Source organism: Sprattus sprattus (assembly GCF_963457725.1).
Source record: "Sprattus sprattus genome assembly, chromosome: 2".
In the NCBI taxonomy this organism is placed as follows: domain Eukaryota; kingdom Metazoa; phylum Chordata; class Actinopteri; order Clupeiformes; family Clupeidae; genus Sprattus; species Sprattus sprattus.
Window position 1 is genome coordinate 13,605,536 of NC_137921.1, and position 15,465 is coordinate 13,621,000.

The 15,465-nt window shown below is 41.5% G+C and overlaps 2 protein-coding genes across 2 annotated transcripts in view; one reads left to right on the top strand and one right to left on the bottom strand.

Annotated features, from left to right (window-relative positions):
• The window catches only part of bgna (biglycan a), a gene marked incomplete at its 3' end in the record, with an annotated part of 7,436 nt that extends 2,998 nt beyond the window's left edge, over positions 1-4,438 (top strand). Inside the window, exons 3-8 of the mRNA XM_080832303.1 lie at positions 1,728-1,840; positions 2,042-2,255; positions 2,482-2,592; positions 3,435-3,528; positions 3,779-3,917; positions 4,241-4,438. Coding sequence (XP_080688429.1) covers positions 1,728-1,840; positions 2,042-2,255; positions 2,482-2,592; positions 3,435-3,528; positions 3,779-3,917; positions 4,241-4,438 — 869 coding nt within the window. The remainder of the gene's footprint in view (positions 1-1,727; positions 1,841-2,041; positions 2,256-2,481; positions 2,593-3,434; positions 3,529-3,778; positions 3,918-4,240) is intronic.
• Positions 4,439-7,626: 3,188 nt separating this feature from the next.
• Positions 7,627-10,970, bottom strand: LOC308380991 (beta-1,4-galactosyltransferase 5-like; the record flags this gene model as incomplete). The annotated part of the gene is made up of 6 exons (XM_080858473.1): positions 7,627-7,777; positions 8,013-8,114; positions 8,431-8,553; positions 8,935-9,122; positions 10,347-10,463; positions 10,878-10,970. 6 exons carry the CDS (start codon positions 10,968-10,970, stop codon positions 7,627-7,629), a joined length of 774 nt encoding a protein of 257 aa, XP_080714599.1.
• Between the last annotated feature and the right edge of the window lie 4,495 nt (positions 10,971-15,465).

Below are 15,465 nucleotides of genomic sequence, written 5' to 3' on the forward strand. Positions count from 1 at the left end.
GCTTCTGATTCTGCCCAATTTTGGTCCTAATCTGACCCATTAGATCCAGATCATTGCCACAACCAAAACCAGTTCAGCAGCTGAGCACGGGTACTGATCAAGGCCATAGATCCGGTTGACTCAGTAAAATGTAATCCCCTGATACAGTGCAGATCCACACCTTCTTCCTGTTATCTACTCCACGCAAGTCAAACCAAATTCTGACACATGCGCAGACTAAACAGTTGTAGTTCATTCAGTCTGGCACGCATGAAATAGTTTTCAAACAGAAGGTGGCACAGAGACAGGACAGATGACAGCAGGCAATGATAACTGTACAAATCCCTCCCCTTTAAGGGCCATCCTGCTCATATCCTCCTGCATAGCCTTTAATTCACTTAAGTCTAACATCTGCAAAAGATCAAACACCACCCCATCATTGGATCAGTGATTATCTTTTTAATTTCACATTTTCATCCCTGAAGTGAGTCATGCAATGGAAAGAGATGCTATTTCAGGTCACTGAGTGGCAGAGGACTGTAAGTGAGAAACGGAAATTTGAAAGATTATATTTCTATGATTTTGATAAAGGAGCTACATTTTCAGCTGCATCATCAAAAGTATTGTAATGGACTAGTATCACGGTTTCGAGGGCAGGTCTGTGTTCTGGCAGTAATTACATTAAGTAATTTTAATCTTTACATTTAGTCATTTAGCATACGCTTTTGATGACGTTCAAGAAAGGGAACAGTCAAGCTACGAGCAATAGAGACCTAGTGGAACAATAAATACTATTTTACATAAGAATGTACCTGCTGTAAGTGCAAGTTAAGTTCTAATTACTATAACAGCGGAGAGAGGCTGAATCTTTCGAGGGCCAAAACCAAGTGCATTGGCAGTCCAGCATGGTGTGAGGCATCTCTGAAGTAGAAGCCTTTGTGGTAATTGACCCCCACAGACATGCATTCAGTGATAAAAACAAAGACTAGACTCGCATGATTCAGCTCTCTTCCCTGCCTGGATCCAGAGTTCTCAGGGTGTTTTATCACAGAGCCCTGTCTTCTGGATTTTTATAGAAACCAACACAGCAACTTATTTAGCTCAAGAGTCTAGAATAGAAAGGCTCTCCCACTAAACGCTGCTGTGGTCGTTGTGCAACTTAAAAAAAAAAAAAAAAAAAGCGTATTTTGTTTAACAGGATGGTTTCAGAACCAGCACTGACCCTTGAGTCATTTACCCTTTTTATCCCTAGCAGTGTTTTTTTTCTCTCTTCGCTATAATGTATTAACTGTAGCGGACGTTCATTTGTCTTTATGTCTTTCACTACGCCCTGCCACGTGGACTCAAAGTCATCTGTGTGCATGTTAATTACACAGGAAAGGCTCTGAGCGCCCAGGCACACAACAACACAGTGAAGGGAGGCAGTCAGCGGAAACCTCTAAACATTTCCAAAATTACATGCTTTTTCAAACTGCGGAAAAGAACACCTACTCTACTGTTTACATCAATCTAAATAACAACACATTTTTAGAAGTAAATGCAGAATTACTAAGATATTCAATATATAATTGTATATATTATTATTATTATTATTAATAATTATATAAAAAATACAGGATAGTAAAGCTTTTGGCTTCCCTTTACAAATCTGACACAAGCTAAGTATGCTAAAAATGCAAATAATGAAATGTAAAGGCATGCATCATCAGGCTATTGCTTATCTGTATACCTACCTATATTTTGGCCAGATCTGTATGAAATTCCCCGTGATATTCCCCATGACACTCGTCTCCTGGACCTCCAAGGCAACAAGATCACTGAGATCAGAGAGAACGACTTCAAAGGCCTCTACAACCTTTACGTGAGAAACTGCACCAAACACTCAAAAGGATGGGTTTCTAATGTGTTCTATAATTAAATATATACCTTATTCTGGTAAATTCATGTCAAATCTATTCCTTCAGTGAACATCTGTGTGTAAATAAATAAATAAAGCACACACACACACAAGCACGTTACCCATTATCATTCACTTTCTACTTCCATCCATCCCTTCCTCCAGGCGTTGGTCTTGGTGAATAACATGATTTCCAGGGTGCATCCTCGAGCCTTCCTGCCCCTGGGGCGCATGCAGAAGCTCTACCTTTCCCACAATCACCTCCCTGCCGTGCCCAGAAACCTGCCTGCCTCGCTGGTGGAGCTACGTATCCATGACAACCGCATCAAGAAGGTGGCGGCGGGAACCTTCTCTGCTCTGGGTACCATGAACTGCATTGGTGAGACCACTTCTCGTGCCATTAGCATAGCTTGGCTTTGTCAGGTAGTATGCTTGCTTGGGTGGCAGAAGCTAAGACTTGAATGGCATTACATTCTTCTGTCAATATGTATCTTTTTATCACTTCATTATACAATAGTGACAGTGATGCTATGATTATTATTCACACAAAAAAACTTCCGTCATATCAGTGTATCACAAAGTTTTTTCCACATTTCTTTTTCAAGAGATGGGTCGTAACCCCCTTACGAATAACGGACTGGAGCCAGGAGCATTCACTGGCCTCAAACTGAACTTCCTGCGTATCTCTGAGGCCAAACTCACCGGCATCCCCAGAGGTAATTTGTGTGATTGCATCAGCATGGTTACAGTTCTGTTCTTCTTAAGGGTAAATAACTGTGGATTATTTACCTACAGTCCAACTGATGCTTGTGTAAATTCACAGTGAGAAGGTCACGTCTACAAAGACAAACCACTAGGCCTAAGTAGTGCCATGTCTTTAAATGCTTTGTGATACTCATGGCTGTCGCTTGATCAAATAGCTCTGAGAAGATCATTCCACCACTGAGGTACCACTAATTACAACAGTCTTGATTGTCATCTCTTGCAGTGGAGAGAAGGCTTAGACAGCACATGTTCTTTCGGAGGACCTAATTGTTCTTCCTAGATCTCAACAAAGTGCATTGTCCACAATGAATAGAGACTATCAACTCATTCTCAGCCATGACTGATTGATATTGGAATAGCAGAGTGGGTATTGCCTGCCTATGTGAGCCAGAGTGTCTGTGGGTCAGTGGTGTTACAGAATCACTGCCCTGTGCCTTGTTATTGCGTATTCAACAGGTGGTAGGGCAGTCAAATCTTTCTTTCGTAGAGCGAAGGGTTAGCATCCACGTAATTGCATAGGTCATGATGGCACGCAATGGCAGACTGCTACTGCACTGCAATCACACTTTGCATTTTCATTCCTTAATGCATCTGTAGTTGTTACAAATCATATGATCAATCTAGAAACCAACCGATTGTGTCATTCAGTCATTCATTGAATATGGATGAGTGTGGTCTTGTTGTTTATTTTCTAATATTTTAGCCTGTAGATGAGGTCTTAAAATACAATCCTTCAGGTCCTGAGTTTTAGTTAAGTTTTATTTTATTTTAATACATTTTGTATCTTTCACAGACCTCCCTGAAAATCTTCGTGAACTTCACTTGGATCAAAATCAGATTCAGGCAATCGAGCTGGTGGACGTCAGCCAGTACAGAGACCTGTACAGGTAGATGGCTATTTCCTATTATAACTTCATTTGGCTTTAACTTACTAAAAGTGGGGTAGATCCACGGGCCTGGAGCCTGTAAGTGGGAGACATCTTTGACCTGCTATGCTGTGACAATGCTGCCCTCTAGTGACGGTTTGGTAAATTGGAGATGCACTTATAAAGCCTTCACAACAAGTTTTTTTTTTTTTCAATAACCCCTATTATAACAGTGCATTTATTATACACACATTACATCTCTTTATGTTAGGCTGGGTCTAAGCCACAATCACATCCGTCACATTGAGCACGGCAGTCTAGCATACGTCCCCAACCTGAGAGAGCTCCATCTGGACAACAATCGCCTTAACAAAGTCCCTTCAGGTCTGGCTCAAATGAAATACGTACAGGTGAGTTACTGAACAGGAATCACTGTAACAAGGTTCCCTCCCTACACTCTGCATTTAACCAATAGTCTGGAGATGCCATCAGCCAAAGCATGGATGTAAAACAGAAAATACAATAATTCATACTATATAGGTAATACTCCCTAGCCATAAACTTTCTATGGCTTGATCTGTGCTCTTCTAAATGAAAGCTGGAGCTGTGGCTCCTCTATACTGTGTGTGCTATACTTCCTATGCACTTCTCTTTCTTCACTATAAAGAGATTTCTTTGCCATTTTGCCTTTGATGTTGTCCTGCACCTGTTTTCTGATCTTTTTTTCCGTCAGGTTGTCTACCTTCATTCCAACAACATCAGTGAGGTTGGCGTCAACGCTTTTTGCCCCACCGGCTTCGGGATGAAGAAGACGTTCTACAACGGCATCAGTCTGTTCGATAACCCTATCAACTACTGGGAGGTGCAGCCCGCCACCTTCCGTTGCGTGGCAGACAGAAACGCCGTTCACTTCGGCAACCACAAGAAGTAGGGCGACTCTCGAGCCCCGCCATGGAAAAGTACTTTGAAATCTAAATGAAGTGGAATGAATATTTTAAACTCCACATGAGGGATTGCAGTGGGTATTTGAATTAGTGCTTGAAATAAAATGGCTCAAGGAATGCTTGGAATATGTGATTATAAATGGGGACAGGGGCAATACACATCAGCAGTGGTAACACAAAGTGGAGACAGGAGGGAAACTTTTTTCGACAAGCAGGCCATTGGACTTTAAGGTTTTTTAAACACAGTTAAAGGTTAGGGGGGAAAGCAGATATTGAATGGGGGTCTATCAATGAAAACTGTAATAAGCAATTCAATTTAAATGTAGCTTTTTTTTAATCTTCTCAGTAAATGACAGGCATTGGAAAAATGATTGCTATCATGTTAACTGCCGTCATATGTTTTCAGTTGTCATGGTTATCCACATGTCTTAATGAGTCACAGCTTGTATACAAAATTGCCTAAAGAATGCAGACAGTATGTAAATTATATTTTTTTTCAAGATCAACAAATTAAGTGGGAAAGACATATCAATTACACTTTGTGCCTTTAATGTATTAAACTGGAGAAAACATATTAGCCATTCAAGTCATTCAGGTTTCACGGTTCCAAAAGCATAAAGGTTGTGTACATTATGTATAATTGAAATATGTGGATATATTTGGATCTACTGGATAAACCTATGCCTGAAAACATCCAGGTGCTTGTGCTTTTGCCTCGACATCAAAGTTCAATGTACATCTCTGTAATATCTAAAGTGGTAAGTGAAGGTCATTTTCTCGAGAATTGATAAAGCTTTAGAGACTGAACACCTCACACAATAGGCCCTTGTTTAAGCAATAAGCCCCAAGAGGCCGTGCTTTGCGCTGATTTTAGAACAGGTAAGGGAGTTGTTAGGCACGACGCGAAGCGGAGTGCCGTTAAACCCCCTTACCTGTTCTAAAATCAGCGCAAAGCACGGACTCGCGGGGCTTATTGCTTTTCTAAACCTGTTACTACACATATTTGATATGGTTTCATAAATAAAGACAATTCAATTTAAGAAACAATAGTTTAATAATAAACCGTCATTCTTCCGCCACTAAAAATTATAGTTCCTAAATAAATCGTTGCCACGCAACCCTTGAAGCAACGCAACAGCCAGATGGAACACTGGGTATGAAATGCGCTATATGAATGCCTTGCCATTCGCTGCGCAGTAATATGGAATGTAATCAGGTCAAATTGTAAGGTAATGCTGGATTTTACAACGGCTTTTAGCCAATCACAATCAAGGATTTGAACAATCAGGTTTAGAATTGATATTTTTGAACAGCTACTTAGAAGCTGGACACAACAATGGGTTATCATGAGCGAGTCATTCCACAATTTATACCTTTCAATTTCCATTTAATCCTCAAGCTTCGTCAAAATGTACAAACGACACATACGGCTGGGATATGAAGGCAAGCTCGTCTGTGTGCAAAAGCTTCCACTGAGGTGGTTCTCATGCTAGGAAGACATAGGCCAGCAAAGGTGAGAAAACAATTCTGGGTGTTTCCGTGAGAGGGTGTGAGACTGAGAATGAACAAGGTTTTTCTCACAAATCGACCAACATAAAAATAGTGTGTGTGTGTGTGTTTGTGTGTGTGTGTGTGTGTGTGCTTGAGTGAGCGTTAACTGAAAGCAGGTCAAATTTCTGACACATTTACTCATGTGGTGGTAACACCTGGGGCAGAGTTGGCTTCCTGTGGCACACGATAGGAGCATTCTACGCGCTGCCAACTCACACACATCTCCCAGACACACACACACACACACACACACACACACACACACACACACACACACACACACATACATAACACACAAACACTCACACACATCTCACAGACAAGCATATGAACATATGAACACAGCCTATGTGTTAGTGTAAGCTGAACCCCTCTCTCTGTGGGCACAGGCAGGAGCAATATCCCCACTCTTCACAGGACAAGCTGGTTCATTGTAGGAATAGCAAGAAGATGTCTAGAAACATTGTCTGTTTGTATTTCTTTAAGTTACATCTCCCATCCATTTTAATTCCATTTCCCAAAAGACAATAGTAGTCCTGTAGCTGAACTAAGTAAGGGGGTCACAACACAAAGCTCACAAGTTCGATACCCAGAAAAACACATAGTGACAAAATGCACACACAACCCGTAGCCATACTGCTAAATAAATACATGTACGTTTAAGACATAAGAACAAAAGCACTTTGGAAAAAATTGGAATTGTATTTCTGGTTTCCCTCTTCATAAAAATGATATATTAATTCAAGTTTCTTATCTGTGACTGGAAAAGTAGTTTTTTGTTCTTGTTGTCAACATTCCTTTAAAGCTCAGAAAGTCTTTGTTCTAGAATCATAAAAAGAACACCCCCAGAAACATTTAATCTTCTACTTATATGCGACTTGTGCATCAAAGTTTTTAGTAAGAGGAAATATACAAAAACATCAAGGCGTGTCAGACCACCTAAAAAAGTCTAACAGGCCTTCGTCCCCTAAGGAACAAGGAAGCAAAACAAGGGAGCACACAGAAGGGGAGGGGGATGGTGAATGGGACAATTTGTATTGTCTCCCGGAAACATCCAGAGAATCACCCGTGTAGTATATTAACAGTGCATGATTCTAAGGTGCAGACAAAAAAAAGTAAAATAAACAATGACATGAGAGTCAAAACAAAAGTTAAAGGCAAACGCATTGATCACAAATAGTCAAACACAAATAGCTGTTGCAATACATCTCTATCAAATATCTCACACTGCTGAGGTCTGCTGAAGCCGGACACCAAACAATAGTGTTTGCCCACCACCCTCTTCCTGATTGATTCCCTGCTGCTTGACCGCAAGTTGCACTACCGAAGTAATAACATACTTAAAAACACATTGATGAAAAAAATTAGCGTGTGCACTCGCCAAACATTCTACCAATGGCTGTTTAAATACGAATAGGGAGATGACATACTCAGGAGCAACCAGAGGGGTGAAACAGACATGGTTTCCAAGTTGGTACATGGTTAAACCAATCATACGCCAGTCCATAAAGAGTTTTTGTTTTGAAACGGGACGAATGGGACGTCATTCCGTGGCAATGGATGAGGTGGCGCCATGTTGGTGGCATCACACTCCCTTAAGTAGCGCCATGTGTGTGTGTGTGTGTCAGTCATAGTTCTGCAGGGGAGCCGAGTCCCTGCTGAGGTCCACAGTAATGTTAGTGTACAGAGGCCTCCGCACCACTAGTGGGGAGTAGTACAAGTTATTAAGGCCATCAACCTTCTGCCTCTCCTTAGACTTGCTGAGTAGAGCGTATCTGTGGAAAAAATAGAACAGTTGATTCAGTGTTTTTTTCCCCTTTGAAAAGCTATAACGCCATGAAAATCTATTAAAAATTTGTATTAGTTGATGCTGGAGAAAATGAAAATCTAACTCAAACAGCTTTGAGTGCCCTGGCTTGTATAAAACTCACAAAAACAACAACAACAACAACAACAACAACGCAACAGCTACCTGTGAAGATCCTCAGGTGTGGTGCAAACGGTGGTTACCTGCCGAGAAACTGCACCTCCCCATGATGGTGATGAGGAATGGACGTGTAGCTGCCAATGTCCCCTTTAGGTCGGCTCACTGAGTAGCCAGCGTTGTGCACCCTCATGGAAATAAACATCCGAGTTTGTTATTGTTATTAACAGCAAAATGAAGCACAAGTTGTACGTATCCAAATCCTAGCAAGCACCAAGCACACAGACTTAAACTACATTCTGGAGTAAGTGTAAGGATAACACAAAAAGGAATTCCACCATCCTTCAAACTCAATAGCTGAAAACATTAAGCAAAATGAAAACACACATTTCCCATGAATACTAGGGATACCTACACTCCCGCAATGGCACTGGCCACACCAGGTTGATGGCTGGGGTCAGATTCTACAAGCTAACCTAGGCCAAGCTGCCCGGTAAGAGTCACCTGTTCCACATGTCATCGTCCTCTCCACCCCAGCCCCAGAAGCCGTTGGCAAAACCATTAATTCTGTGGATATGATCCACTTTTAAACCACTGACTCCCCCAAAGAACTCCTCGTATGGAAGCCTGTAAGCAGAAATAAAAACTGGTAAGATGTCCATATTTTCTAGCAATATTACAGCTCCTTAGCTGTTTTGCCTGGATTACATATAAGAATATAAGCACTACAAATGAGGATCACTTACACTGAGGTCCAGTGAATAGAAAACATTATTTTCTATTTTGTGGATGAAAATAGAACATTTTCTGAGAATTCTTCCACTTAGCATTCATTCAGCAGGCAATAAGCTCAAAAAGTAAATTAACATCTTTGGTTCAATTAACAACTGCCAAAACGAATGACAATGTGCATGTCAATAGTTGGAACTGCGTTACCATATTCTTGCGCATGTAATATTTTAATACACACGTGTATGTTAGCGTGTGTATTGAGTATGTTACACTCACGCATAGTAATACTTGTCTAGCAGCACCGAGTAGTGTCTCGGCATGTCCCTGCAGCCGTAGTAGTTATGATCGTTCTCTGGGATATGGTCCACATCATGGAAGATCATGCAGTCCCACGCCTTATCCTTCATGGCCTCCAGAAAGCCAACATTGAACAACATGGCACGATTAAAGGGCTCTCTTCCAGTCTGGGGAAATAAAGCGACAGTGTGAAGAACCTGTGGGGGAAATAGTGATTCACAAACTGATTCACATTTACAGTAACAAACAAACAGGCATTGATAGACTTTCATGACAAATAAGCTATAAAATACAAAAAGAAAACAAAGAATCAATCATTATTTTTCATTTTATGTTTATTATTATTAATAAATACAATTTTAGGTATTGTTATAAAATACATTTATTATTTCATTTTGTAATTTTAACCTACATGGCCTTTGTTGTTGTTACTAAAATAAACCTATCAATAGGGGTCCGGGACACAAAATATCTGAATAACAGCCCTGCCTGTGGTATGCAGCGTCTGACTTCATAACCTACATGTGGCTGGCGGTTGAGTTGATGACCAGGTAGGCTGATTTATGCGAGACCAGAAGTGCCAGTTGAAACCTTCCAAGCTCACTTGTTTGCTTCAAGATGTTAATCTGAAGACCCTACATTGTTAACTGGTTCAATCCTTTGTGATGACAAAAAAACAGCAGGGTGATTCAAATCCACCCGGGATTTTGCCTGACTCCATGGACCCTTAATAAGCTTTTTTGACCTTTCATAGTCCAAAACAGTACTTCACTACACAGGCTGGATGTATTTACACAACAAATCATCCATTGCAAATTTAAACTTTACATTTCGTTGAATTAGACTGCTGATTTAGACCAGTTTAAATCTTTCTAGTTCAGGGTTGCCTGTTTTCTTTTATCTGTAAGCCCAGGATTGGCTGTGATTTTATAAGATCTTATCGTTTATTAGTCTTTCTTCACAAATGATGGATGCCTTATTGCAAATGAATGCCTATCCAGCATTTTCAGACCAGGGAGACATTAAAAGAAAAGTGTAGATGTCTGCAATAAAGAGGAAGCTGATAGTAGTGATGATACTAATGACATGATGATGACTAATTGTGGTGCCGGAGGTCTTACATGACTGTTAGCATCCTGGGACACAGTAATGGTATACTGCTGTTCCTGCTGCTGATGGTGATGACGATACTGATGATGACTAATTGCAGTACTGATGACAGTGATGTCGTAATGCAGTGATGGTATGGCAATGATGTTAATGGTAGGTATGGTCATGTGTCTAACCTGCTGTTTATGGTAGGTATGGTCATGTGTCTAACCTGCTGTTTATGGTAGGTATGGTCATGTGTCTAACCTGATGTTAATGGTAGGTATGGTCATGTGTCTAACCTGCTCAACAACATAGAAGCCAAACTGAAGCCTCTGTCTCTGCAGCATGGGGATGAGGTGGCGCAGGAGGATGGGGAGATGCTCGTGGCGGTTTCTGAAGGGAATCAGTATGGCAACCTACAGACAGGCATGAGGTGGAGTGATGGCTTGGTGAATCCCCGGTGAATTTCATGTGGAGTGACAACAAAACATACAAGGACACACACACAGCACCATCACCACCACCACCCACCCCCCAAACACACATACACAGAGTTTTGGGTATTTTTTAAATCACAAATCTCAGAGGGACAAATACACATCCATTTGCACTAAGTCTACAGTTGCATCACACAAATACACACTCATTCACACACACACACACACACACACACACACACACACACACACACACACACACACACACACACACACACATACATATGCGCGCAAACACACACACACACACACACACACACACACACACATGTGCGCATACACACACACACACACACACACACACACACACACATATGCAGTACCAGAGCTTACCTTCCAGCGTGGGGTGCAGTCGCTGGGGCTCCAGTGTCCTCCAGGAGCAAAGTGATGACCCCTCTCCAGCAGTCGCCTCTCCACCTCAACCATCTCAACCACACTCAAGTTCACGGTCAAGGGGCCTTCTAACCACACACACACACACACACACACACACACACACACACACACACACACACACACACACACACACACACACACACACACACACACACACCCACCCACACACACTCAAACTCACACACACACACACACACACACACACACACACACACACACACACACAGAGACACACACACACACACACACACACACACATTTAAAACAAATATAGTACATATCAGTCATCAAAATGGAGCTTTTAACAAAGAAGTAGCTTAAGCCTACCAATCCCACAGTGTATATGTATATAATACATACAGTACATATAAGTACTGTGCAAAAGTTTTAGGCAGGTGTGAAAAAATGCTATGAACTAAAAATGCTTTGAAAAATGTAAACAATTAATGTTTATTTTTTATCCATTTACATGGTAAGACTGAGCACAGCAACAAGACACAACGTAGTTATACTGCATCAGCAGGGTCTCTCCCATACAAAGATTTCAAAGCAGACAGGGGTTTCAAAATGTGCAGTTCAAGCTCTTTTGAAGAAGACGTTGAGGATCGTAGACACAGTGGTCAGCCAAGGAAACTTAATGCAGCTGATGAAAAACACATCAAGCTTATTAACCTTCCAAATCGGAAGATTTCAAGCAGTGGCATCAGCTCAGAACTGGCAGAAACCAGTGGTACCCAGGTACAGACTTTTACTGTCCGGGGAAGTCTGGCCAGAAGTGGTCTTCATGGAAGAGTTGCAGCCAAAAAGCTCTACCCCGACAAGGAAACAAGGCCAAGTGACTGAACTAAGCACGAAAACGTAGAAACTGGGGTGCAGAAACATGGCAGAAGGTGCTCTGGACTGATGAGTCAAAATTAGAAATATTTGGCTGTAGAAGAAGGCAATTTGTTCGCCGAAGGGCTGGAGAGAGGTACAATAATGAGAGTCTGCAGGCAACAGTGAAGCATGGTAGAGGTTCCTTTCCAGTTTGGGGCTGCATTTCTGCAAGTGGAGTTGGAGATTTGGTCAGGATGATGGTGTCCTCAATGCTGAGAAATACAGGCAGATACTAATCCATCATGCAATACCATCAGGGAGGCGTATGATTGGCACCAAATGTATTCTGCAGCAGGAACATAACCCCAAACATACAGCCAATGTCATTAACAACTATCTTCAGCTTAAAGAAGAACAGAAAGTCCTGCAAGTGATGGTATGACCCCCACAGAGCCCTGATCTCTACATCATCGAGTCTGTCTGGGTTTACATGAAGAGACAGAAGAATTTTAGGAAGCCTACATCCACAGAAGATCTGTGGTTAGTTCTCCAAGATGTTGGAACAATTTACCTGCCGAGTTCCTTCAAAAACTGTGCGCAAGTGTATCTGGAAGAATTGATGCTATTTTGAAGGAAAAGGGTGGTCACACCAAATATTGATTTAATTTAGAATTTTCTTCTGTTCCTTCACTGCATTTTGTTAATTTATGAAGAATTGATGAATATAAACTGTTAACACTTCCATTTTTGAAAGCATTCTTAGTTTACAGCATTTTTTCACACCTGCCTAAAACTTTTGCACAGTACTGTATGTTCTCTCTCTTTCTCCCTACCTAGAGATAGAGAGAGAGAGGGAGGGAGAAAGAGAGAGAGAAGACTTCCTGTAAGTACTTGCACAATGTACTATAACTATAAATCACATAGGACTACTGCATGGTGTGGTGTTGTGTGGGTATACTTACTCAGTATGGGTGTGCTCTCAGGACAGACATCAGAGGAGCGGGAGCTTAAGTATACAGATGACTCTGAGACGTTCTGTGTTTTCGACTGAAGTCCAAACCTAGCTATTGTGTGCCCTTCAGACAGGCAAGATATGAACCAAAAATAATTAAATGGATCCATTCATTCCATCCCAAAGCTAGCTGGACCATTCTTAACTATTTCCACGTTGTGGATCTAGATTTTGGATATAACATTTTTAGTCATAGGATTAATGTAGGGGTTTTGGTGTTACGTCAAAGTATTTGACTACAAGTCAGGGACACCAATTTCTACAATTCTACAATGTGGATATTGTCGGCCCACAATTGATAAATATGAATAACGTTCTATTCAGTCTCACTGAGTTCAGCTCAGATTAATCACGTCACTAGAGGTGACAACTTTCAAGGCTGACTTGCTGTGAGAATCTGTGAGATTGACCAAAACAGATGTAGTGTTTGGCGTGAGATGCATCGAAGTCAATGGAATCTAGTGTGAGACAGTATGGTTCAATTCAGTTCAGTTCAGTTCAGTTCAGTTCAGTTCAGTGTAGTTGAGATTGATTCCATTCTAAGCTCAATAGTCAGTTCACTTCAGTTCCACTAAACCTGACCCACATACCTGCTACTCTGGTGTGTCCACTGATGCTGCCTCTCAGCGCCATGGCCCTGAACCAGTACTCACTCACTAACACACACACACACACACACACACACACACACACACACACACACACACACACACACACACACACACACACACACACATACACACACACACACACACACACACACACACACACACAAACACAAACACACACACACACATACAGACAAACAGTTTCCGTGTAAGTACGTGTGTGTGTAGGCGAAATAGACTGAGGTAAAGACAAAATACCTTAATTAAAAGTTGAAAATGTTAGTGATGAGGGAGTAATGAGGTGCTTATAACACCAAGTCAGCACCGACTGGTAGGGCAGTGTGCTTAACAACAGCAAGGCTATGGGCATGATATCCATATTCTGATGGTGCCAACTGTACTAGGCTGAGCCCCTTTGTTTAATTCCAAGTCCATGTTTGGGTTTGTAATGTCCTGTAGTTTACCCTCTTGGCAGACAATACAATTTTTGCCGCAGTGTGATTTTTCCTGATTTTGTTGTGTTCTGCCAACCCTTGCCACTCTGTCTTGTGCCACATATATAAGCTTATTCCCATCTGCCATCATGTCAGTCTCAGTGTTTGAAAACTCCTGTCTGAGTGCAATAAAGAGCAAAGTAGCCAAAGAGACAACTGACTTTTATCCCAAATTATTCAAAATTGTATTACCTTAAGACAGAGTTAATATACCTACAGCAAAACTGTAAGGTGATACACTGTTTATACTTTTAAGTGATATTGCTCAGGGGTGTACAGACTTCTGTTATATACTGAACATTTACACCTAGGGTGGCAGTTAACACATGTGTAATGATTCGAAACCAGTTTGTGCAGTGGTGTAGTGGTCCCTGGAGAAGAAGGTGTACTCTTATTTTTGCAATTTTGGAAATGTAAATGGATGGAAATGAGTCCTAGTGACTAGTGACTGTTTACGGCAGAGATAGTGACACACACAGACTCTGAATTTTATCTCTGCATTTTACCCATTGTTAGATATCAGTATATTTAACGTGATCAAGCCTCCTGACCTTTTTGTATTCAATGAGATTTAATCAAGGTATTCATTCAGTGTGATTAAATCAAGGTCAAAGTCCTAATTAGCAATCATCCACTCAACTAGTACCTACCTCTAGACACACCCATTCCCTCCCATATCCCTTACCTGTAAATTGTACTGTATAGAAGACGTGAGCTCATGTTAGTATGTTGAAAGAAACCTATCGTGCACCATACGATTGGATTGTCCTGTGACGCTGGAATAAAAGTATTTCTACTTTTGGACACTTTGCCGAGTTTTCCTGATTATCTGCAAACCTGACCTTGGATCAAAGAGACAGACTTCTTCACCATCCAGGGTAGTGATACACACAGTGAAGCACACTAACCCGGAGCAGTGAGCTGCTTTTGAGCGCCCGGGGAGTAGTGATTGGGGTTAGGTGCCTTGCTCAAGGGCACCTCAGCCGTGGATGTGGGCATGGGAGAGCAGTGCTCTACCACTTCTCCGGCCCACATTTTTCCTACTGATCGGGGATCGAACTGGCCACCCTCCAGTTACCAGCCCGAAACCCTAAGCCACGGCTGGCCAGTTTTTTGAAGCAGCCCAAACAGCACAGGATAAACGCCCTGTTTTGAGAAGTGGGTATATGCAATGCTGATTGAAAAATAAGTGGGTATACTCCATATACCTGCGTATAACCTGGACTACAACACTGTGTTTGTGACCAAGGATGCATGACCAGGGAGCCGTAGTTGTGCTTGGTAAAGCAGGTTTCATCTTTCAAAACCGTGGTGACCACTGGCCTATATTCAGTATGACTATCAATGCTATTTTAGGAGTTTAAGTATATAATGGATGCTTCTTGGAAACAGGACGAATGAGTAATTTGACATATTGTGGTATTACTGACAGGAAAGTCTTCTTAAAACTAAGTTTGAGGTTCATTTTAACTGCTACGCAACTTGTTTGTCTCTCGTGCTTCGCATTCCTCTGTATTCTCAATGCACTGAGAATATACCAGATATAGCATGTTTCAGTGTCGCTTTTACTGATGATGAATATATCTTATGTCTGT